Source organism: Arctopsyche grandis, chromosome 4 (assembly GCF_051622035.1).
Source record: "Arctopsyche grandis isolate Sample6627 chromosome 4, ASM5162203v2, whole genome shotgun sequence".
NCBI classification, from domain to species: domain Eukaryota; kingdom Metazoa; phylum Arthropoda; class Insecta; order Trichoptera; family Hydropsychidae; genus Arctopsyche; species Arctopsyche grandis.
In genome coordinates this window covers 20506649-20533121 of record NC_135358.1, presented here as the reverse complement: position 1 = coordinate 20533121, position 26473 = coordinate 20506649, and the positions used below count along the sequence as shown (strand labels likewise).

The 26473-nt window shown below is 33.9% G+C and overlaps 1 protein-coding gene across 1 annotated transcript; it reads left to right on the top strand.

Annotated features, from left to right (window-relative positions):
* Window positions 1–1606: 1606 nt before the first annotated feature.
* Hr3 (nuclear hormone receptor 3 ROR-beta) lies at window positions 1607–25559 on the top strand. The gene is made up of 13 exons (XM_077429387.1): window positions 1607–1868; window positions 10561–10674; window positions 12655–12768; window positions 20068–20230; window positions 20700–20926; window positions 22538–22599; window positions 22685–22697; window positions 22764–23459; window positions 24351–24465; window positions 24568–24722; window positions 24802–25026; window positions 25180–25330; window positions 25436–25559. The coding sequence occupies exons 1-13, from the start codon at window positions 1607–1609 to the stop codon at window positions 25557–25559; spliced, it is 2421 nt and encodes an 806-aa protein (XP_077285513.1).
* The last annotated feature ends 914 nt before the right edge of the window (window positions 25560–26473 follow it).

Genomic DNA, 26473 nt, shown 5'->3' with positions numbered 1-26473 from the left:
TCCCAATATTGAAAATTTGAGATTAGTTTTTGATCATATTGAAGTTAGCATTTCAGTTTAACTTTATAGTGTTTTGTAATACATATATGTATGTATGTACATCATTCAAATGCGAGATTGATCCATCAGATAGCTTCTTACGAAGTATCTGTAAATTATTCCAGTCAAAATGATGTGTTAACAACGCTAGTTTCACAACGATGACATTTAAGTGTTAAGTGAAAGGGTTAAATTGAAAATACATACATACATCTATAAAATAATAATTATTTAACGACGTTGTAAAGCTTTTTATAAACGTGTAGCGATACAACTGCACTCCATTGCACAATGCATATGTACATATGTATGTAAGTCCGTACCTTTATGTTTACGATGTTTCAATTTTAATTTGATTAATTTTAGAAATGAATTTAAAGAGTGTCAAGAATGTATGAAGTATGTTTGAGGTGTATGAGTTTTGTAGGCCTTTAAAGAGATAATTTGTCAAAATTGCACTTTTCCGAAAATGACTTCACCGGTATGAAGATTCGTGCACAATAACACAACGCAATCGTGGATCGATTCGAAGTTGAAATTCGACTTTGATTTTCAGATTTGCCGTGCAGTGTTTTTACTTTATAATATTGAGTGATAAAAGTGCCTTTTTTAGAAAATTATATACTTGTAGAATGATGTGATAATCTAAAATCAGTGCTTTTCAAACGACAATGAGGGGAATGAGCGCGTCTAGTGCTAGTAGTGCTAGTGGTGAAACGACCCCTAATGAAAAAGCAGGGAAACGTGAATTTATAATTACACCTAGAAAATCTCACCACATTCAAATACATTCAGTTCTATCATTTTTGCTTCTCATACTGTGAACACGCGAATAAAGCTAAAAAAAGCGTCACTGAAAATTCATTCATTTTTTTTTATTTGTCGAATCATACTCGCTTTTTAATCATTTGGTTGTCGTTTCGACGCACCCATTAGCATAGTGATCATACATAAATATGATAATTTTAAGAAGTCAAATTTCAAGATGGATATATGTGCTTTAATGTTTAAAAAATATATATTCAAAATATATGTAATTATGATGTTTATTTCTTATTCGTAAAATATTAATTTTTATTTTTTTTAATTCTTGTATACAATTCCAATTACGTATATCTACATATACATATTTGTGTGGAATTGTATGGAGAATTATCGCGGCCGAGCAGGGTGTGTCGACGATTCCATGCAAAAATTCTCCTCGTTTGTTTTTTCTTTTTCTTTTCTCGATCTTTTCCAGTTGAACATTGCCTTTTGTGCATTCTGTGGTACTACCGAACTTTTAAACTGATCCGGTTCTGAGCAATATATTCCTGGTTTAATAATTATTATTCACGTTTCACCTCGTACGTCAAATCCTCATTCTTCCAATCTGTATCTGTACGCATAAGAAAAATTGATCCGAGAGTGCCATTTTAATGATAAAATATAGTGAAGCGGTATATTTTTTTAATTGTGGATGTTGATGTGAAGTGTCAATAGTACTTCAGGCACTTCAGTACACTGAAGAATGTTTTCATCGTCCAGTTTGTCCAAGAGACATCCCAGATAGTGTCGTTCCGATGTCATGGATCCGAACCAGTTCCACGAGCTGTTCGGCTCTCAATGGCCTCCGGACTGCATGGGTCCCGGGGGGTCCGGACAGGGCCCTCCGGGTTCCCATGCCACTTCCGGTCCTCCCACGACGACTTCCGGTCCTCCGCACATTCCCAAAAGGGAAATGCCAGGACAGGCACCGGACAGTACCACACCGCCACCTTCGGACGGATCTTACGGATCACCAATGCCAGGAATGTACATCGACAAGAAGGGACCCAACTCGATCAGAGGTAACCATATCACAAACACAATTCTGAAAATTAAAATCAGAAAATCTTTTAGTCCGATGTGTACATATAATTTCGCCTCGACCAATGAGAGCGCTCTACTGTCACGCTCCGATCGGTTATCGACTTTTAACCGTTTGCTTATTTTGAATGAACTATGCGAAATATTTAAAAGTCAAAGATTGTTCGGACACATTTTCAGTGAAACACTTTATTCTTCGGTTGCTGTAAATGTCGTTGACCGAGACGACTTCAGTGCGAACAATGGCGGACTTGGCGGTTGACTGTAACTGTTGATTCGCGTGCTACCGCCTTTATATTATAAAACAACACTCACTGACTAGTGTTCTCTGTAAATTACTTGAAAACGTTTCTAGTGGAAATTTTATTACGATAAAATTAAATAAATTGTATTTGTTTTGTGAACGCCGTGTGTATATGGCACGAGCGTTGAACGTAAGGTGGTGACCCGAATCGCTAATTAACTCTTTTTAGTTACTGCCTTTCAATTAATTGCGTTACATGTTTTATATATGTGCATATGTATTTTTAATAGTAAACTTGAAAATGTGTGGTCACTGAATATACTTCATTCATATATCAGGATTGAAAAAATATCAACAAACATACATACATAGATATTGTATGTATGTAAATCTATTTATTCAGTACATCTCGACGAATAGATTAGACAAATAAGTTAGTCAAATCAGAGATGTCTTTCATGATCAGATACATTTTACATAAACAATGAAAATCGTTAGGTCTCATTAGTTCAAAGATTTTCAATCTTTTATGAAAAATACTTATCATGATAGCTTAATCGTTGTATAAAAATATAATCAAATACTATGTACATATGTACACACTTATTGCGTATGAAATAAATATTTTTACTATTTTGTAATAATAAATCATTGAATAATACACAATAAGATTACATCGACCGATAAAATATGTGTAATAGTTAGATACGAATTATTATGGTATATGAATTTTATTACGTTTGATTAATTTTATTTTCCTCAAATTTATTAATAAGATTTATTCTGAATTATAAGTAAGATAATAATTATAATAGCATAAAATTGTAACGTGGCAATATTTTTCGTTGTTTTTATAATATAACGCTATTTTCAGCTATTTTAAAAGTGAGTTACTATTTTATAAATAAACTGCTATTAAAAATGTAATCTACAAAAAAACAATACTTTTCAATAGTGTTTGTATTGTAACTGAATATTGAAAAAAAATATTTAAGTATTCGTCTTTAAAATCAAACCACATAACTTGCTAATAGATATATTCACGTTCAATCATTATTCACGAAAATCTGGTGAATTCTGTTTGTTTAGAAACTGAAAGCTTGTCAAATAAAATATGATTAACACTCGTCAACTTCAAGAAGAGGTCACGAACATGTACACACATAATTGAGATTTTAATAAAATTAAAAATCCTAGATAGCATAGAATACACAATTTTACGTGATAGACATACATAGCACCATAATTCACTGACATTTACATACATGCATACCATTGTAAACTCATCACTTAACATGCAGAAGAAATAAGTGCTGCATGAAGCTAAAGAGAACACTAACAACTAAAGAGGTCATAAACACATATAAAATTACATTTTCCATCCCGGTTGATTATTTTTTAATACCTGGTAGCTTCAACTTCATTCGGATCGGTAATAAGCACCGCGGGGCTTTTCTGATTGGCATCCTAATAAGATTCGACTACCTACCTGAACCCACACCCTTTGAAATTACACTCGGCCGACAATGACGAACTTCAAGACCATACCTGTTCTCCGCACAATAAACATGAGCATGCATAAAAAAACCGTCCACTCACTAAAGTCCTCTGTACACACATGCACGTCTCGTGTACACGGATTTTTCAATCACTGAAAAGGAAAAAGTGGTGGACGCGTTAATGGACATTTCGGTGGACACGTTGGCGTCAAATTTGGCGCACATGTTGGCGTACCTACCCATGGTAGAGATGTTGGCGATGTGCATGTTGGCGATCCGAAGAACCATATGATCGCTCGGGTAAAAATACATGAGCGCGCGTACGAAACCGGTCGATGACCGCGCGACACCCGCACACGTTCGATACCTGACCGCACACCTGGAACGGCCAAAAAATATTGAGACTAGGGTTGTCGACTTCTTTAATTGTCATGGATAAGATTTCGGAACCGTCTGATGCTTTAAAAAAACCCCAAAGAATCCAGTCTTTTCAGATTTCCGAAAAATGTACACATAGTTAGTTATATTTGTGGAAAATGGTGAAAATTGTCTCCTGTGGGAAATTTTATCCACAGGTGAGGGTAGACAAAAGTATGCCACTTTTAAAATATTTATATATGTATATACAGACCATCTGTCTCATTGCAATTTTAATATAATTAACTGATTCGGTGACTTCATTCATTCACGCATCATATGCTATAAATTATCATTTACAGTCATTAACCACCCACTGCTGGATGAAGGCCTTTCCAACACGCTTTCATTAGTTTCTGTTTTGTACAACTCTTATCCATCTCACGCCACATATTGTTCTAATTTCGTCTACCCGAAAGATAGATCCTTTCGATATTCCTTTCACGCTTTTATATTCTCTCGGATACCATTCTAGCACTTATTTTTCCACCTTTTGTCCATTCTTCTAGTTACGTGACCCGCCCATTTCCATTTCAATCTCTTCACTCTCTTCACTCTCTCCACTACCCTTGTCATATATACTTCCCACCCACGTATTCCATTTCCTATCCCTCCTATATATGCCGGTCATAGAGCGTTCCATACTTCTTCGAGTTCATTGGACTTTGTGTTACATCTTGGCGTTCAATGATGCTAAAAACATATCGTATTTTGTTAAACGAGTTCTTATTATTTATATTATATATTCGTGAATTCTTTCTCGAAAACTAGACTAAATATTTTACCAAATCCTTTCACGTTCCCTAATTCTGGCTTAAAAATTGTAACGTTTGAAATTTCGATGTCACTTGACGATAATTGTTATAACTACGTATGTATTAACTTGCAGGAAGGATATTGGTTTGTAAGATCGTTTTCCGTGCAAGGAGACAACTGGCAACCATAATCAAGATTCACTTCTTATGTTATCCACCCCCAAGTGCCTGCCATCGTCTCGCCTCAGGCTTGAAATTCCCGACTCGTGAATTCTTGGATCTCAATCCATCCCGATTCCCGGAATCGCCTCTTATGCGACCATAAAGGCGTATTAACATGTCACTAATTGATTGATTATAGTACACTCCTGTCTCGCCTCTGACGCTTAAGCCAGCGCTTCTCAAAATCAATCGAAAATGTCTTCAAGATAGGAAATCGTTTTATATATATATCTTGATATACTTATATGCATATTACATACAATTCGTAATATACATAGAATATTAGTGACAAGTTGTCGATAATGATATTTGAATGCGTTTACATGAATATGGTTCTTGATTTCGGGGATTAATTATGATTTATAGGAATATCCAATCAAATGCTTTGTGGTAGCTCGTAATGCAATTACGTTATTGTATGTTTTCTAATTCCATATTAATGTATAAATTTGGTTTATAGTTAGATGTATTAATTTATATACTCGTTAATGTGTGTATGGTTAAATTGTACAACAATATATTTTCCTTTTTTGATAAATTACTATTGTTCAAAGGAAACTTACTGATTCATAGAAGCTAAACTTCAATTATTTTATGGAAAATGTGTATGAAATCAACGCCCACTTATGAAAATTAGTTACTAGTAAATCTTATAATAATTATGTATGTTCTTAGAATTTTATAAGTCGACGAACGTGGAAAATAAGGCAGATAAGAGATGTTAAAAGTGATTGCTTATAATATTATTGCTATTTTATTGCATATGTATGTTTATTTTTTTGGTATAATGTAATATTTTTGTAACTCATTAAATATTTATACACTAAAAATTCCATAAATCCCCAATAAATTTTACAAGATATTTTTCTTCGTTCAATTAAGAATATTTTTAAATCGAAATTGAACTTCAATGTAATGTAATTATTTATTCAGGTTTTTCGCTATATTCGGTGCAATATGTAATTGCCATTTATTTTTTTGTTATTGATTTCGCACGTTTTTATTTGCGTTTGTTCATCGCTACCCAGTGTGTGTTTACACTGCAGATAACAAGCGAATGCATAATTTAGCAGGCAATTTGTAAATTTGGCTTTTTATTATCTCTTAAAATTCCGTTATTTTCGACTTCTTCTTGTGTTCTTTGTATTATTTTTGCTTTTTTTCGTTTTGGCAAATTGCTTTTTCGCGTTGCATTTAGACTGGAAAAAAAATTACAATGACGCAAACCTTGAGCCACATTTAAAAATGCAATTGAATTTTAGGGTAACAAATTAGCCTTTTAAGACATCTCATATCTCAACTGCTTATTACGACTGACGCGGCCAAATTATTTTATATTTAAATGCAGTACAACCCAAAGAAATTGGTTATTTATTGCTAATCAAAAAACTCATTCATCATTCTTTTATGGATTCAATAATTTCAAGAGATTTTTAGGCTATCAATTCAATTAGATTTCCATGTCAAGAATTCCATTTAAAATCATTCAAAATATACATTTTCCACGAATGTGTATACGCCTGCTGATTTATTCTCGATTCGACGATAATTTTTTTACAAAGTCGCACATTTATGAGAATTTATGGAAGGCATTTCAATTTTAAATGAGCCATCCAAGCCATTCGATCCAATTATAGATGTCCAAATGAATCTCCTCAAAATGAAACCCACCCAGGAATATACGGTAATGCGTATTGCGTGGGCGATGAAGGGGTTGAACGTACGCGTCTTGGGGTTGGCGACTTTCCAGAATTTCCGCGTCACGGCTGTGACGGAATTCCGTGTCATTGGATTTATTCGCGATTTATTTATATTCGACAGTTTGAGCACCGGTGGCCCGTTGGCTATCAGCCCACTATACACGTTTCATCTTTCGACGGATCTCGGCTATTTATTATTACCGAATCGTGACAATGACTTCGACAAGTTATGCAAAGTCTAGAAAAAGTTTAGCCCTGTTTGTCAAATTTATGAATCCTTCGACTCCGTGCGTCATTTCAACGTTGCGCAATCTTTTCGGGCATTGTCGTGTGAGGTTGTTAACCCCTTTGGTGGATTTCACCACATTTGCTACCTGAGAGATTCTTCGAAGATTTTTTCGAGTACGTGTCATAATTAATCGATACGTGCGGGGATGTTGTTCTGATTTTCCTCTTGCAAAAACATTAATTCTCGGAATCAATTCCTCTTTCAATTACAGAATTATAGCGTCAAATTTTTGCAACAATCGTGTGTGTACGTGTTGATAATATGTATTTTTTGTAACAATTGATTGTATTTCTCTTATTTAAAAAATAACAATAATATTGTATGAATAGTTTATCTCATTGATAAATATTCTATATTTATTTCATACATAAATCGGTATCCACACTAACATAAGAAATATTATATTTTGAAGTGTCGTTTTCATAATCGTTTTTTTTTATCCTCGAAAATAATGTTTGATATTTAAGACGAAAAGTTTCTATGGAATGCATTGAAATTTGAATTAACTTTTAATTTAGACGCTTTGTGACTCAAAAATAGCAGTAATATATTTTAAATATTTCATTAAAATTCTGCATTTTTATGAGGAAGCAACCAAAAATACAGTTTTTTAATATTAAACTAGTCAATATGCTAATATTGACTAGAAATATCTACTTAATCCTACATATTTTTCCTTGATTTGACCTGTTTAACTAGATTTTTTGCAAGTTATCTTAATGGTTCTTAAATTCTAGGTTTATTTTTAAATTATTCTGAATGTCTCATACTCAATTCCTTTTTTTAATAATATGTATACATATCTATATATGTATATGTATATAAAAATGAATGTCTGTGTGTGTGTCTCGAATAGGCTCCTGAACCACTGAACCGATTACGATGGATTTTTCAGGATTTGTTGTATGCGTGTCCGGGAAGATTACTGTGAAAAAAAAACGGGAAAAAACGGGAACAGAAACGGGAAACACGGGAATGAGTTTCATTGCAACGCAATAATTTCAAATGTTTTCGCTGCCTGCGTTTTTCCGACAAATATAAACGGGAACGAGAATGGGAACGGGAACGGGAACGGGAATGGGAACGAGAAAGGGAATGGGAATTGCATGCGTTATTATAGCATTGCAACGCATACCGGGGTTCAGCTAGTAAACATATATTTTTCTTGTGAACACTCTTCTTATGATATTATAAAATTGATACAGAAAACGCTCACTTCCGCATGTATGTATGCATATACGTATAAATTTCAATTAATATCAACCAGTCATCTTTTCAACACGATGATAACTTCAAAAATAGAAATTAGTCAATATATGACCGTTAATTTACAAGTTATTCCGGTTCCATACATACATACGTGCATAATATATGTATTTAAAAACGAGAGAGCGGTTCGATCATGTCGCTTGGAACACGTCCGAAACTAGCAATTGCGTCACAGTGTCGCCTTTTTTTTAAATTATCTCGATTCCCTGACGTGCCTCGCTTGTGATAAGTTGTCAAAATCAATTTTGAGCAAGTCGAGCCGTGTATGGGGTGCTTCGGTTTGCCGGTGAGGACGTTCGTTGACCCGAGCCGTACGTTGGCCCAGTGGCGCGGCCGTTGGACTCTCCAACCCAAACTGCCGTTACAGCCCATACACCATACAAAACCGATCATAGCAACATGCAATATATAAGACAGGGGTTGCCATTTGCAATTTTAAATTAATTAAAAAAAATATGCAAAAAAATTTTTCGACATTTTTTTAGTCATTGTGTGATTTGAATTTTTATTTATTTATTACCTTAAATTGTACTAGAGAGTGTTAAATTTATGAATATATAAATATACATATATAAGCGTGATAATAACGTAGATCTCGGTACTTTTGTGTCGACATCAGACAATCGATTTCTGGTGGCGGCGGACGCTGTGTGTGAATCATCGTTTATTCAACTTTTGTGTTTCACTTTATTTGTCGAGTTTATTCACAATATTTAAAATTTATTTGAATTGCTAAGTGGATCCACCGCCGTGCCTGAATCATTAGTCTGTATAAACAAACACGATAAATTTAAAGTCGATGATAGATATAGCGACATCTAAGATGATTCAAATTCCGATGCTTTCTTTTGAATTTGTTTATATATCACATCTCGCTGTTTGCCGACGAGCTGATTATAGCCGAGCTAATTGTTGCCGCTGAAACTTTTAAGTGGAGGCTGATGGCTCTTTGATACAACTTTTTGTTTGAAATCCTCTTGGAAATGGTACGTGCAATATGTATGTACATATGTACATCGCTCATTGCCGACTTGCGGGGGAGCTAGTTACGCCGTCTCTCGAATTAGTATTATGATAGTTCTTTGAAGAATTACGCCAATTTGCCAATTTTAATCTGTTCGTGCTGAATTATAGTCTGTGCTAAATTACGACCACTTTATCAATCCATTGCAATGATGAACTCTTGAAGAAAGACGAGCGAAAGCATAATAATATTTACAAATGTATTTGTATGTGTGGCCATTGTTTTAATGCATCGGGTTTGCTAAATTGCTAAACTATTGCACCGTTGACCGTATATTTAAATTGGCGGTTTCCACATATACCGATATGTGCACCTGATGAGTGTGCATATTGCGCTGATTGCGCATTAAATTGCAACATGCTGAGCTTGCATCTCAAATGGCCTGTCTCTACTGGGTTCTATTATTTTGACTAGTGCACTTTCAGTCGAAGGCTCGAACAATTGTCTTGGAACGAAAACATGCTGTTTAGAGGTTTATAATTCAATTAAACGAGGATGTGCAATTTTTTTGTTTATTTTTTGAGTACGCGACACATTTGAAACACAATTCGATTTTAAATGAGACTCGTCATGGGATTGAAATTCCGCAATTCAAAACCGCAGTCTCATCTTAAGGCCACTCCCTCCGCCATGAATGTCCTCGAGCATTGCCAATATTTTGGCAAGTTATCGATGTAATTACCTAGCCGACGTATTCGTATTAAAATTTATTCAATTTAAGCATTGTCATTTGTATTTATGTACTGCTGCAACATTTCGCGTCCGATCTTTACACATCCAAACGTGTAGTTTCAGCATAATGTATTTGATAATCCGAAGATTATTTCGAATGTCATTGCTTTTTTATGGTAATTTTATGGCTTTTCTTCCATACTGTTCGACGATAATATCTCGCGTTCGCAATGTACTCAGATATAACGTTTTTATGGTCACCTTTTTGACATCCATTGTCGAAAGTGTGCGTTTCGCCTTTTTGGCTCCGGCGTGCACATTTGCTGCATTCAAATGCACGCTGCATTTATAATTCCCATTGTGTTCGAAATTGCCGATAAGAAATTACCCAATTGCACAGTAAATATCGTTAACAATGTGATTTCAATTTTTTATTTTTATTTTTGTGTATAACAATTGACGAATCTGGTCAAATAATTGCATATCAGTGCAAACGTCGTACGATAGCACCGATTCGCTACACGTGTCGTGTCGTTTATAACATTATTATTTACATTACATTTTTTATTATTTGTTTTACAGCCCAGATCGAGATCATCCCTTGCAAGGTGTGCGGAGACAAGTCTTCCGGAGTCCACTATGGGGTCATAACCTGCGAAGGTTGCAAGGGGTTCTTTCGCCGCTCGCAGAGCTCCGGTCAGTACGGTTAATATCCCACGCTTTTTCATTTTATTTTTTTAAAATTGATTTTGCGTTAATTTAGATATATTTTGCTGTTTATTTTAAATTTTTAAAATGTTTCAAATCGTATTTTATTTGCATTTATTTTATTTTATTTATTTACTATGCCAAATTTGAATTCAATTTTCCCATATATGTACATTATTGTTTGGATAATTTATTTTTGTAACGTATTAAAATTATCACTTATTGTTATTGTCATTTGATTTGGTTAATTTCACACTCACTCACGCACATACGTATGTACATATATCAAATGGCGACATTTTGGATAATGTTGCAGCAAAAAATGAACATCTTTCAAATCAGCAGAAAATTATATAAAATTACAAAATCGGAAGCCAGTTTTTTACAATGTATGGTATTAAACTATAAATAATTCAAACTCTTTAGAATTTGCGCGTGTGACTTGGAATGTATTACAAAGTACAACATTAAATGTTTTCATACTTAAAGCCTTGTAATATAAATATGTACAAACATTTTGTGATTTTTTTTTAATATGAAGTAAAAGTCAAAGATACGAATACCTTTTTATTATACATATATAATAAATTAAAAATGAAAACTTAAAAGTGTTTGGAACATTATGTATACCATCGATATATTGACAGAAAGGTATCTTTGTTTTGAAAAAATCAATTTTTCGAACATCAAGAAGTTTGAAGCTCTCTATTTTGTAACCTAAATCATTATTCACAAATTCAATAAAAAAAAATCAAATTTTTGACTAAAAGTTTTCTGCCAGTGATACGTACCGATGATATATTTTAGATAATTTTTCTGTTTATTTATTTTTATTTTTAATATTTATCACGCAATTCAAGTATTGAGGTTCATTTATACCAGTACAGCTCAAGCCTGCAACTGTACGTAAACAGCAGTACGAAAAATATTTTCAGTACATTCTATGTACATATGTACATATATGGACACATTCATATGTTCCATCATATGTATGTGACGTACTCAAACAGCAGCAACCGACACAATCTATTCATAATTTTTGTCTCTTGTTTTCTTATCGAATTAGACTATTATAGCGCATTAGGTTCTTCCTGTAATGCCACAGTGGTTCAAAACTATAAAATAAATAATATACTGCAGTACACATGTCTTCGAAACGTATCAATAAAAATCGGTTTTCTTTGGTCGTTGTGGAAATATTCACGCACGATGTGACGTCATAGTGGTGAGTGCACCCGTTCTAATGAAAATGTTGCCATGTACATATTAATATTTTTGGAAACGTTATATTGTGACGTTTCCAAAATTGACTCGATGATACGACACAAGCAATATTGCGCCGTATCGTCGCACTCTGTCATGTATATGTAAGCCATTTTTACCTTGCACTCCAAAGCAAGCATGAACGTGCCGAAACAAAACTATGTAGTCTCTTCATACAATGCTGAATAATATAAACGGATCTTTGTCTGAAATAAGAAGAGGTTAGTAAAAATTCATATACATATGTATGTATATTTTTATAATACGTACATAAATATAAATATTTGTATATAGCTTCAAACGTTATTAGATTTTGATTTCAAACAATAATAAAATAACCATCTTACTTTTGGCAAAGATTAAGCTCTATTTTCATAATCGCTCATTATTTACCACACCTGTTTTTTATAAATCACAATTGACTACGAGATACGCCATTACATTAAGATCGACACATTTTTCTCACGATATCATATGTAATTTAGTTCATGTTTATTCTGAATGTTTATTTTATACACCGTTAGTTTCCGCAGAAAAGTTTATTTGTTTCAAAAAGTTATTATCGAAAAAGCAATATAGGAGCGGTTTCCCGTTCGTTAGTTGAGAATATTGTTCTTTGAGCAATTGCGTCTCATATACACATACATAATTCAACGTGCACGTGTAATTCTTTAATAACACATGTTTATTTATATTAATTTTCAGTAGTGAACTACCAATGCCCTCGCAACAAGCAATGCGTGGTGGACAGGGTGAACAGGAACAGGTGCCAGTACTGTCGCCTGCAAAAGTGCCTCAAGCTCGGCATGAGCCGAGACGGTAAGTCCTCATCCACTGCCTTTATTAATGTTATTTTCTGATTTCTATCAATCCAGAATGGTACTTGAACCATTGACGCCGTCTTCTGTTCTAAAATTGTTGTGATTTTACAACGGCTCGCTGAATTATTCATAGCGCGAACTAGGCGTGACCCGACGCGAACCCCCTTTGATATCGCTTGCGATTCAAATATATTACATACTATTATTTATACGAGCGTTTCTAAAACACTTCCAGCGCGTATCAAACTTCCGAGAAAATGCATCGGGCTTTGTTTTATACTCGGTACGGTTTTCCTGTTTGCCGACCCTTTGTCGACGAGCGATGTCCTCGTTCAAATTTGTTCGTGAGACGTTAAAAAATGAGTCAAATTCGAGTTTTCGAAGGGAAATCGTGATGCGTTCTTTAGCCCGAATGCAAACAGTGTTTCAAGCAATACAATATAAATTATTGCCGTGCAAAAATCGGTGAAAGCAGTGACCTGTAGATTGTTAGTGTGCTGTTTATAAATACAACGCGCGATAGCAGGCTATCGACCCGATCGAAATAGTTCTGTACATTTTTTATTATAGTTTTAATTGTACTGTTGCACACCTGGCTGTTTAGTGATCGTTTCATAACTAAAATAGCTGATTGCTTTTATGCTTTCCAAATATTTTGACATATCAATCAATCTCTGTAATTGTATTGTATATTATTATCTTTCAGTTCCGCTTGAACTAATTTCGGAGTTTAATGTGTGTGATTATCTGTTTTAGTGGTGATAAATTTTCTTTGACCGGAAGTGACAATTTCCTTATATAATATCTTATCTAATAATGTGTAGCATTTGTTGTTAGCTATAAACAACAACGATCCGCTATTAAATTTTAATTCTCAAATATTGGCGCCATTGGTAACAATAGCAAACGGTTAATTTTGAATGGTCGTATTGTTGTTATTGTCGGCCATTTCCTAATGCCGTCTGTGTGATAACAGAGTGTTGACCTCGCAGATTACTCGCGTTTATTTCTATCACGCATGTGCTTTCACAAATGTCACTATCACAAAGTTACTGGACTGATCTGATGATAAAATGTATTTTTCGTTTTTTTACGGCATTTCATTTTGTATGGATTTTTTTTATTATTATTTGAAAATAAATACACTGGGTAAGGAACAAACAAATGTAGAAATTGCTTCTGGACGTTGTAAACTTTAAAATGATATCATTTTTGAACTAACAAACTTTGCAAACTTTGAATTTTTGAATAAAATTTTTAATTCATTCAACTTCAAGTTTATCCATGTATAGGCCGGATTTCATCAGAGCGACATAGATATTTCTAAAAAAATATTTGATACATTAAAAAAAACGTTGATAACAATAGGCAGAGTATGTATAAAGCGGATTGTTTTAACCTAACCTGTGTTATGATGACCTATCCCAATCTTATCTGAATTGACCTCAACCCTTTCAACCTAACCCAATAAATTCACAAAAATACACACATAGATCTAATATTATATTATTTTTAAACTTTCCTTATAAATGATTTTTTCGTTTTCGTTGTATTGAGATATGAAACAATATTCCATACATTATACGATTCCAAAAATATTAAAAAGTGAAATTCGGCTAAAAATCTCATGAATTTAACCAGGATCAAATCCATTATGCTATCTTAATAGAAATTCTTTTAATAATTTTACCGAAAAAGCTATTCTATAAATAACTATAAAGGAGCTCATTTATTATTATACATATATCCATTTAGATATTGGAAATGTAGACATATGCTAAGTATACATAAGTATTTCTAGTAACTGGGATGGCTTAATTGACACTGAGTTCATGTCTAATCTTATCTTACCAACTACTCGATCAATTCCAATTTAGTCTTATTGGAACAGTTTCCATTCTCATACATTTTCCGAGTTTTTCCGGGCAGACTAAAAGATTTTCTTATGTATGTATGTATGTATGTATATACATATATATATATATATATATATATATATATATATATATATATATATATATATATATATATATATATATATATATATATATATATACATATATATATATATATATATATATATATATATATATATATATATATATATATATATATATATATATATATATATATATATATATATAGGTATACAATATATATAGGTACATATAAAATGTCATAATTAGGCAGTTAAAACAGATAAATAGACACAGGGCCCAGGATGAAGAAGAGACCAAAATGGAACTGTCTAAAAATTAACGGAAAAAAATAGAATTAGACGAAACATGATAATATGACACTTAGATTATAGTTTTACGAGTAAAAATGAACTGGGATCGATCAAGTTCCAGGGCCCGGACTACTCGAGGGGCCCCATGGCGGGACGCCCGACTGACCGATATTGATATTTTACATTATTCTATATAAAAGTACATGTATTTATTTAATGCTAAATGTTTATTATTTTTCGATCCACACATTTTGTATGTCCTTGTGAAATCTTACTTGTTATATATCATACTTTCCGGTCTCCGTGACGAGCCAGAATGTTAAATTACAGAAAACACAAATATCGGAAGGCAAAGATCGAAAATCGAAAGATCTCAAGTCGAAAGATAAAAAAAAGGGTGCATGGTAAACGGTACACACTCACTTAATTTGCGCGAGCAGGATACAACAGGAACAAGAGGAACAGGCTTTTCCTCCCGTATTAATGTGCGCGCGCAGAATACGGGAGGAAAAGCCTGTTCCTCTTGTTCCTGTTGTACCCTGCTCGCGCAAATCAAGTATGTACCGTTTACCATGCACCCTTTTTTTTAATCTTTCGACTTAAGATCTTTCGATTTTTGATATTTGCCTTCCGATATTTATGTTTTCTGTAATGTAACATTCTGGCTCGTCACGTAGACCCCATACTTTCATATGTCGGAGTATTTCATCAGGTAAAAGTCGAGTTTATTCACGGCACGGCAATACTAGAGTAGTCGCAAAAAGCTGCCAATCACAGAAAGGAGCGGGTCGACCGAGCCTAGCGACCGAGCTTAGCGGGTCCGCCTCGTCTAGAAACCCGACTTTTACCGATTAAGAGGGCTGTACACCCGAAACCTTAATTTTGTTACCGTTCCTTTCTTCGATATATATATTGAGTGTATGTATATATTGAGTGAATGCGACAATATATATCAATATATATATTGAGTGAATGCGACAGTTGCGCTTTGACCAGATAAAACGTGTTTCAAATTGACAAAATCGAGGGTTCATATTCTACTATTTTCTCCTCCAAAACTGGACCAATTTTTAAAAAAAAATCATCATCAGTATGAGAAAGATATTTTCTGTGCATCTATTGGCGTATTTTTTTAAAAATCGACCGTTAAATAACCACGCTAGACTCTTTTCGTGGGTGTAAAAGAGAGGCGATTTTATAGATGTTTGGCGGCTTCTAGCTCCTATAAAAAATAATTAATTAAAAAAAATAAAACGATAGATGCACCCCAATGGTGGATATCCATAGCATATTAACCACAGATTCGGTGTAACATATATATGTACATATATACATATATACTACCCGCTTTTCATATGAATTCATGGTAAACGAACATTTTCGATGCGGTGACGGTCACCGATTTTTTAGTTCTTATCTCTCCGTATTTTATCGATCATTGTGGCGCATTAGGGACTCCTGTAATGCCACAATGGTCCAAACTTAAACTTAAATAATTAAATTAATTAATTAAAAGAATTGTTTGTTTTAAAAATGAGTAAAGGTACTCTTGTTCAATGTGACCTCGCCCAGTACGGATTCGCTATTTGTTGTTGGTTATGAAGCTGTTTTGAATCAGGCACTTCAAGCAGCACGGGGCCACGGGAATTTGTCCCCCTTCGTCAACCCTAATCGTGACGATAAGAAACATCAGAGTCAGAAAAGAGAAAAAACTCATACGCTCGAGAATGTATGTATGTATATGAGGCGCCAATAGTCGCGTGCGAGACTATCGGGGTCCAAGCGGCCAGGTGAACGGCGAGTGGTTGCGCAAGCGATTGGCCGCTAGCGGTTAGCGTTAGCGGGACCCGCGCCTCAGTTCATCGTCCCACTGGGCACTGGGCCGATGGCCGAGCGACACACCAACACCCCTTCCCCCTCCCCCTCCCCCACCACTACACACTGGGCCTCTCGCCTACACCCCCACCACCTCACCGTGCAACTCCCACTCTTATAGCCAGCCCACTCGCCATATAGCCAGTATCCATACGCATTGCTCGCAGTCGCTATCGCGGCTTTGACTGGGGGCTTATGTGTTCGCGTGTCGCGCCTTCTTTCTATGGTTTTTATTTTTCTAAGGCACGTCTTTAAATGCAACACGGCGTGATAATTTTTTTATGCTTTATTCTAATATATACATATGAATTGTGACGATAAGATGTTCTATCAATTATTATCGGAAGATAAGCGACGCTGGGAATGTGACTTTATCTACCGATAAGCGAACGCATATCGTTTTAGTATGAGAAAAAATCGTACGATGTCAATTAAGAGGGCTGGACAGCAGCGCCTTGTCCATACAAACGTACTATACTTCTCCCTTCCTCAATTATGGCACTAGAGAAATTATTTTTTAATATGCTATGGATATCCACCATTGGGGTGCATCTATCGTTTTATTTTTTTGATTAATTATTTTTTATAGGAGCTATGTAGGAGCCGCCAAACATCTATAAAATCGCCTCTTTTTTACACCCACGAAACGAGTCCAGCGTGCTTATTTAACGGACGATTTAAAAAAAATACGCCGATAGATGCACATAAAGTATCTTTCTCATACCGATGATGAAATTTTTTTAAAAATTGGTCCAGTTTTGGAGGAGAAAATAGTTGAATACGAAACCTCGATTTTGTCAATTTAAAATACGTTTTATCTGGTCGAAGCGCAACTGTCGCATTCACTCAATATATATATTGATATATATTGTCACATTCACTCAATATATACATACACTCAATATATATATCGAAGAAAGTAACGGTAACAAAATTAAGGTTTCGGGTGTACAGCCCTCTTAAGGATTTCATCTAGAAGTACATACATATACAGACTCTGTATATGTACTTCTAGATGAAATCGGAAAGGAAACCATTTATTCATAATTCGTCTGCAACGTAAAAACAAATTTCGAAATAGAATTTTTATATACTAATTAAAATATCCCACATTGGTTTTTTTTTTAATTTGCCTGCGGCGATCTTAATATACATATGTGTATATGTATATGTATATACAGGTAGCGTGCCGTGGAAATCTTGTTTTTTCCGCACAAGATTTACGTGTGCGTGAGCAGGATACAAGGGGACTAGGTGACGTCATACCGAGTCCTCTTATATCCTGCTCGCGCACACGTAAGTTTAGACTATGTGAGAAAAACAGCGAGATTTCCACGGCACTCCACTGGTATGTATGTACATATGATACAGTCAAAATTTTCACTCCGATTCGTTCATGAACATATTAGTTTGTTCATACATGAACTATTAAAACTTTTGAGCTGTCAAAACGTCAAGTATTTAAAAGGAAAATCCCATGGAAGTACATTACAACGTTGCTGCAATTCCCGTTTCCACTAATATCAAAAAGATTGCAACCCAGGGTAAGCATATGTATATATACAGGGCCGCCGAGAAAAATCCCTGGCCCTGAAAAAAATAATTCTAGGTTCTATGATAATTAAAAAAAAAGATCTTATTTATATATTTATAACATGCGAAAAATCTATCAAAACTATAAGAAGAATACCTATATGTATGTATGTATGTTGGTTGCTATTTTTTAAAATAATTGAATAGGAAAGTCTGATATAGCAGGTACGATTTCCGACACGGGGTCCTCGAATAGTTCGGACCCTGGAACTTTACCCCGGTTCCCCCCTCCCCCTCTCGTCAGCCCTGTACATATGTACATAGAGGATGGGGCAAACGATTGAGAATACTTACGGCGAAACACATTGAAAAAAATGGCACGGCACGTCTTCGTGGCTTCCAGTCAATGAAGTCATTTGTTAATCCGTACGATCTTATTATTTCGACAAGTTTTTCCAAAACAATTTCAAATATGGGATTCACCTTTATCGATCATTGTCAGACCTATGTCAATACAAGAATAAAATATCACCGAAAACACTCCAGCGGTGATTTTTGGGACTGCGTGTTTTAGGTATGGCTAGGCGTGCTTAGTTTTTTTGCATCGTGTATCGTGCCGCGTGCCTCGCAGTGTGTTTTCGCCCATAAACTTTTACTTATATTTTGTGCATGAACAAACTAGTTCATTTGTCAATTTGTTCCTTTGTTTACACTAAAGCTGGTCAGATTAGTTAGCGTATGAATAACCTATGTAATATGTTCATGATCGAATGAAATGTACATACACTTAGACTGTAACATATTCATTGCATATGTAGATTGTGTTGTTTTTGATATTTAAATAATATATTAAATGTACATACACATGTACATACTTTAAAGGCAATAAAGAAAATAATCTGTCTGCAGCGCATATTTTTTCTTTCATAAATAAATAAGGGGAATTTTTTTCAATTATTATTATTTTCACAAAGCTCAGTTTCGCTCTTGACGGTAGTGGTCTCGACGATGTATGAATTGAATTCTATATTCCTATTAAGCGCTTACGTAAAAGGACAATTCGTATTGTATCTATTTATGTAGGTACTGGGAAGGTGGAAGTTGCTTTTAAAATAAAATAATATATGTCCTTAAAGAGTATATACTACGTTTTATTTAACCAGAGCTCTGGGGTTGTTAATTTTCGAAATTTTCCCACAATCCAACTCCGATTCCAATTGGATTTTTTCCCATTTTTACACATTGGAATGATTCTAATTTTTTATTAAGTTCAAATTTATTTAGGGGTGATTTCAAAATACCTTTCTACTCGATTTTGAAGCTATATTATATTAACATTTTATTGATAAATTGCGAAATAGATTGTAACACTAGAGACATCTATAGTTTTAATATGAAATTAATTTGTTTGAGTTACTCATACTACTGATTTTCAATAGTTCTGAGGAAAACTTCCACTGTATAGGTAGATACAGTTTAAATCTTTCGAGTGTTTGGAAAATTGTTTCAGATCTGATACATTAATTAAATGATTAATATTCAATCAAATAGGGTTAAACTTTTACGTTTGGTTGTCAATTAAGCTATTACTCTTGAATGTATGTACGTATTTAATTCATCATTGAATTCAACTAATTATGTGTTTTTCTTGAATTCCAGCCGTAAAATTTGGTCGCATGTCCAAGAAGCAGCGCGAAAAGGTGGAAGACGAGGTCCGATTCCACCGAGCTCAGATGCGAGCCCAGACTGATGCTGCGCCGGACAGCTCCGTGTTCGACCAGCAAACTCCCTCCAGCACCGACCAGTTCCACCACTACAATGGGTAATCACATCAATACAATAATTCCAAATGCACTCTTAACACGGGAGCGCCAGTCTGCTTTTATCTGTGTTTTTTACTTTATTTTAGTACTATTGTTATTTTGTAAGACGGCTGAATTAACGCCGGTTTTCGCGAACCGGATTTGCGCAAGCGGGGTCGTTGACTCACACCCGGTGGAAAATTTGGCTCATCCGAAATTTATTTTCGATCGCAGGGGGGTGGGACACGCGACAACACAAGATAAGACAGACTAATAAATCCTGTCACAGGGCCAGTCACATCTGACAAAGTAATTTGGCTCTCGTCTTACGGTTTATAACCGGTGGGTGCGAGGACTTTCTCAAATGTCGTCCATTTCGATTTTGAACGTGGGTGGGTTTGTTTGTTCGTATGCGAAGTGATGTGTGTTGGTGGTGAGCGCCCAGCGTAGGACATAATTCTTCCCTCAAAGCATTCATCGATGTTTCAGGTATGCGTACAGCTCGCCCTTGGGTGGTAACCCTTACTCGAGTACGTACGGTGGCGGAAGTGCTTGTGGAGCTTTGGGGCCAGCGGGGCTTTCGACGGCGCCCCAGCAGACCCAGCAGCAGCCTCCACCTCAGCACGCGGGGTATGACATCTCCGCAGACTACGTGGACTCCACTACCTTCGAACCCAGGCCACCCAGTATCATGGATGGAGATTTCCTAGGACACTGTAAGTATAATAACAGTGGATGCATTTCGTAGATTACAAAGAAACTGTTACATATTATATTTCTCCATATATGATGCATATATTATATACTCTCTCCGCCCTTTCATTTCACTGATTCGTATAAATATTGAAACTTGGAAGTAAATGCAAGTGAAAAACTTTAACGAATGGGAATAATTGGATTCATAAAGTGCTGTGATCCAGCATTTTCCATCGGTTTCTTTGTTCAAGATTTAAAAATTCCGGAAAATATGTTGTTGAACGTCTTCATAAGTGGAATTTAACTAGATAGCGGTTTGTTTGAGAATATTTTTGAACAAAAGAAAAATACAAGAAGTGCTCTTAGATATCAATGTTGGGTCTTAAAAATGCTAACTTGTTCATTTATCATCCTCGAAACATTTTGTTAGCCTTAATGACCATTGATAAATCTAATATATATGTAATTTCGAAAGAGACTTTGTATGTATGTATATATGTATGTTTGTTTGTTTGGTTCGTAGAATCTGTGACGTTCAATTTAATAAAACAACAAATGAATATTCAAATAAATGTAATCAAATGTTTACTATTAGATTAGCCATGTTTAAGCGGTTTATATTTTATTACAAATACCGAGCGAAGTCGGGTAAAACAACTAGTTTATTATAAACTAGTTTTTTTACCCGGCTTCGCTCGGTATTTGTAATATAAACAGCTTAAACATGGCAAAACTAATAGTATATATTCATTTGTTTTTTTTGTTAAATTTATTTGAATCGAATAAAAATAATATTCAACCATATATCGATACGTCGTCATAGAAACTTTGATTTGTTTTTGAAGCTCCCAACCAAACCTTACAACCTTACAAAGTATCTTTCGAAATTATATGTTAGATTAGACTCAATAACAAGCCCATCAAGCATTATCTGAAAAAAAATCAGGTTGCAAGAACTATTTATATATTAGTAAATTTAAAATGTGTATGCAATTTTTAAAATCTATAACCTTTAATCTACATACATACATATCTTCATATGCTTGTCCATACTTAAATCAGGATTATAATTTATTTAAAAAAATAATCACAAAATTTTAATATTTATTCTAAAATGAGTTGACGAAATATATAGAAATTATGAATTTTATATACAAATATATGTATAATATTGCATTAGGTGAATGTTTGAAAAAAAAATGGTTTGTACTAGTAGAAATGATTGAATAAATTTTTATTTATATGCAATATTCCCTCATTGAAAGTAGAAAGGATTTAAAGCAACATGCATAATATTTCCTGAGATGTGTTTCAATACAAATAAAATCGAGATTTCTGAAATTCAATACATTTTAATTCTGGTAGTTAAATTTTTTTGACAAATATAACAATTATCTCAAAGATCAACTTCGAGCTTACGTTATTCAAACATCTGATGGGGCTACTGTTGATACATATTACATTTTCCCTCCACTGTATTCGAAAGGAAAAGTTTTATAATTTAAAGTAGATTCCCAAAACTTAGATTAACTACATATAGAACATACATTTAAAACGCTCCTTTGTGCTTCTCAAAGTGCTTTGTAGTTGAAAATCTGATTATAGTCTACACTATTTTGATAATTCAACAGCAATGCAACTTCAAAAGTCTGTTGAAGATCTGAAGTTACAGGCTTTATGCCTGTGTGAATGGGTATTAAAGAATTGGTATCTAAAATGTGTGCAATTTCTTCCCCAATTGTCATATAGGATTTTTAGTGTGTTTATATTTTACATAGATAATGTATAGAAGTAAATTTAGATTCTTACCATTATTCTAAATGAAGTATACAGTTTAAATTGTTTTGAATGTGGTAGCGAGCGATCAAAAGGGTCAGCAAACATCACAGTCACAACAGCAACAACAACAAAGACAGACTAACATAATCCAAACGTCGCCAGCGTCGACGGCCACGAGCGCACAACATCAAACGACGATAACGCTCAACGACATCAGGATGTCTCGTCTGCAAAGCACGCTGACAACCCAACAGACTGACTTCGAAAAGTTCACACCGTCGAGCCAAGTGAAGCAAACGGTGACAAACACCAGCACGGTGACTTCGAACCAAGAAAGACTGCAATCTACAAATACGTCCTTAACCACAGGCAATATAGTAAGCATTAAACAAGAAAATTCAATGAATTCCATGGACAGTCTGGTAGCGAGCTACGTTGATTCAACGACATTCCTGAATTCACCGACAGGAAGTGGTAACGGCAACGTAAACCAAACTGACCCGAGTCCTAACGTTGGCATGCTAACCAATCAGGCACTGCATCTTCAACAAGGAACGGTATTGGTCTCTGGACAGACTACGACAGTACCTCTGGGGAGTTTGAGTCCTGATGATCTGACGGGCTCGTCTCACCATCACCAGAACATCAACCCGTTGAGTATCAACGTGAACATCGGTGCAATGGGTATGGTGAATCCTGCCATTGTCACAACGAATAGAAGAATCAACTTGACCGGACATAATGTGACGCTCGTGTCCGGAGATGAACTAACCAGTGAGTTCGTCAACTTCTTTGGTCGTTGTTTGCTTTATTTGCCGATTGGTCTTTAAATACTTAGAGGAGCACTGCATCTTGACGACCCGCCTGAAATCCTTTGTGATATTTGTATCGTAAAACATTATAAATATTACTCCAGTAGAGCACACTATTTTATTTTTTTGCTTCAGGATGTTATTGTTATAAAATTGTAACGAAAGAAATATTAATTTGCATTTATTTTCAATTATTATTTTTTACATTTAATACTTTTACGAATGAAAATATTATATGTAGTTGTAGTGCTATGAAGTATATTCACATTTTTGTATATCTCCACTTTTTCCTTTATATAGCATTCAGTAAAGTACAATAACTTATCTTATTTTATGTTCTATATAAAGCATGAGTAATTTCAACAGTCCTATGTTTATTTGTTTACTTACATTAATCTAATCGTTTATTAGATTTTTATTTTACTTATTAAAGTAATCAATTTGAAATTTCAACAAAATATAATTTTTTATTAATCGATTTGTTAATCTTCATCTACATACATATATTGTAGTTTCATTTAAATAAAAATTATAATCATTTTAATTTTCGAAAACTAAGTTCAAACACTTAAATCAATTTAACTATATATTTTGAAAACTGTTTTAAGTTTTAAATATTTAATATTTCTTATTATTACTTAAATTTCTACAAAATAATATGCATAAATACACATATGTATTTACATTATTAATGCCTTTAATTAATTTGACATTTGTGCCAAATTATATATTTTTTTCTTATGTAGAATTAATTTGTTATATTTACATTATAAATTATCCCATTTTTCTTTAAATATGATATTATAAAAATATATCCAATGAATCTTAGCAAAATTTAAATCAATTTTTGCAGCGGAAGGTCATATCAGTGAAGTCCTCGTAAAAACCTTAGCAGAAGCCCACGCTAATACAAATCCAAAATTGGAATATATACACGAGATGTTTAGAAAGCCACAAGACGTCTCCAGGTAAAATAATTCTCATATAGTTTTAAATTTGTAGCATGATCATAATCATCTTAAATGATAATTAATCTTTACACCGTTTAATCTATATAATTTATTTTTCAGATTAATTTATTATAAATCAATGTCACAAGAAGAAATGTGGCTAGACTGCGCCGAGAAGTTGACGGGCATAATACAAAATATAATAGAATTCGCCAAACTCATTCCAGGATTCATGAAGCTTTCACAAGACGATCAAATATTGCTCCTGAAGACAGGTATAATTTGTTTATTTATTTGAATGTTCACATTTGTTTTATTAATATAAAATCGTGATTAATAATTTAATTGTTATAGGTTCATTCGAGTTGGCTATAGTTCGAATGTCGAGACTAATCGATTTATCACAAAATGCAGTGCTATATGGTGAAGTGATGCTGCCTCAAGAAGCACTATACACGTCAGACAGTGAGGAGACGAAACTGGTGGCGTGCATATTCGATGCGGCGCGGTCAATAGCACAGCTCAAGCTTACCGAAACTGAGCTGGCGCTGTACCAGAGCTTGGTGCTTTTGTGGCCAGGTGAGAACAATTAAAAGTGACAATTACTATATATCATTCACTGCTTGACTTGAAGAATGAGAAAGTTCTAATTTAAATTAGAACTTTCAATGCCCCACTTATTTTACTAATGAAGAATGTTTCTTTTATTTAATGAATTATTTTCATTTGCAGAGCGCCATGGCCTCCGTGGTAACACTGAGATACAATGTTTGTTTAATATGTCTATAACAGCAATGAGACATGAGATCGAAATGAACCACGCACCCATTAAAGGAGACGTAACTGTGCTGGATACTTTGCTAGCCAAAATTCCGACGTTTAGGTAAGCTTTCATATATTTTCTCATTGTAAATCTAATCTGATCTAATGTGAATTAATTTTGATTTCGCTAATGGAATTGTAATATATTTATTTTAATTTTTTATAGAGAGCTTTCATTGATGCATATGGAAGCTTTATCTAAGTTCAAGGCAGCTCATCCGCAGTACGTGTTTCCAGCTCTCTACAAAGAACTCTTTTCTATAGATAATTCACACGATTTCAATACTTAAAAATAGGATGTTTAAATAATACAGATTAGATTTTTTTAATTATTATTTAATTGTTCACCGTAGTTCGAACCGATTTTATATAAAATGTCGTCTTGGCACAATTTTTACTATCATCGATGGTTACGCCCAGTGAAATTCGATATTGAATTAACTCTTTTTATAGCAGGTTTAAAAAATATATGAAAATAAGCGAAACGATCAGTATCGAGTTTTATGTATATTTTTTTAATACGGAGTCTGTCATTTTGCCAGTTATTAATTAAATATTATTGAGAAAAGGTGAATTAATCTACAAAAAATATTATATTCTTTAATTTAATGTAAATAATTTACATGATTATTATTACATGTTCCTCTTTCGAAGAGAGAACTAAAATTTGTTATGTAAAGGTTTAAAACCAGATATATAGTGACGAATGAAAACTAAGTTTAGGTTATAGTTTTTTTTAATTCGAAATACAAAAGTACTTAAAGACATCGCAGTTTTGATACAAAAAGAAGATTTTGTATTAAATATAACATTGCTATAATTTATTGTTTAATGAAAATTGTGTTTTTGAATGTTTTCAAGAACAAAAGATCTTTTCATTGTATACATATTTGTTCTTATAATACATATTAATGATTTGATGTTGACGAATGAAAAATTACTATTGTCATTACACAATCTGAATACATGTGAGAAAGTGTGCCGAGCTGTTATTTGTGTCTATAATTGAATTTAAAGTTCATATTTTTGTTTATCTTCATACATAAATACATATAGATTTATACATTACTAAAAAAGTATCAACAAAGCAGAACATTCAAATTGAATGGTTAACAACCAAAAAATATAATTCAAATTTAATGGTGATATTGTGCTATTTTGAATTTATGGTTTATCAATTTGAGCTCTTTAGTTTGCATATATA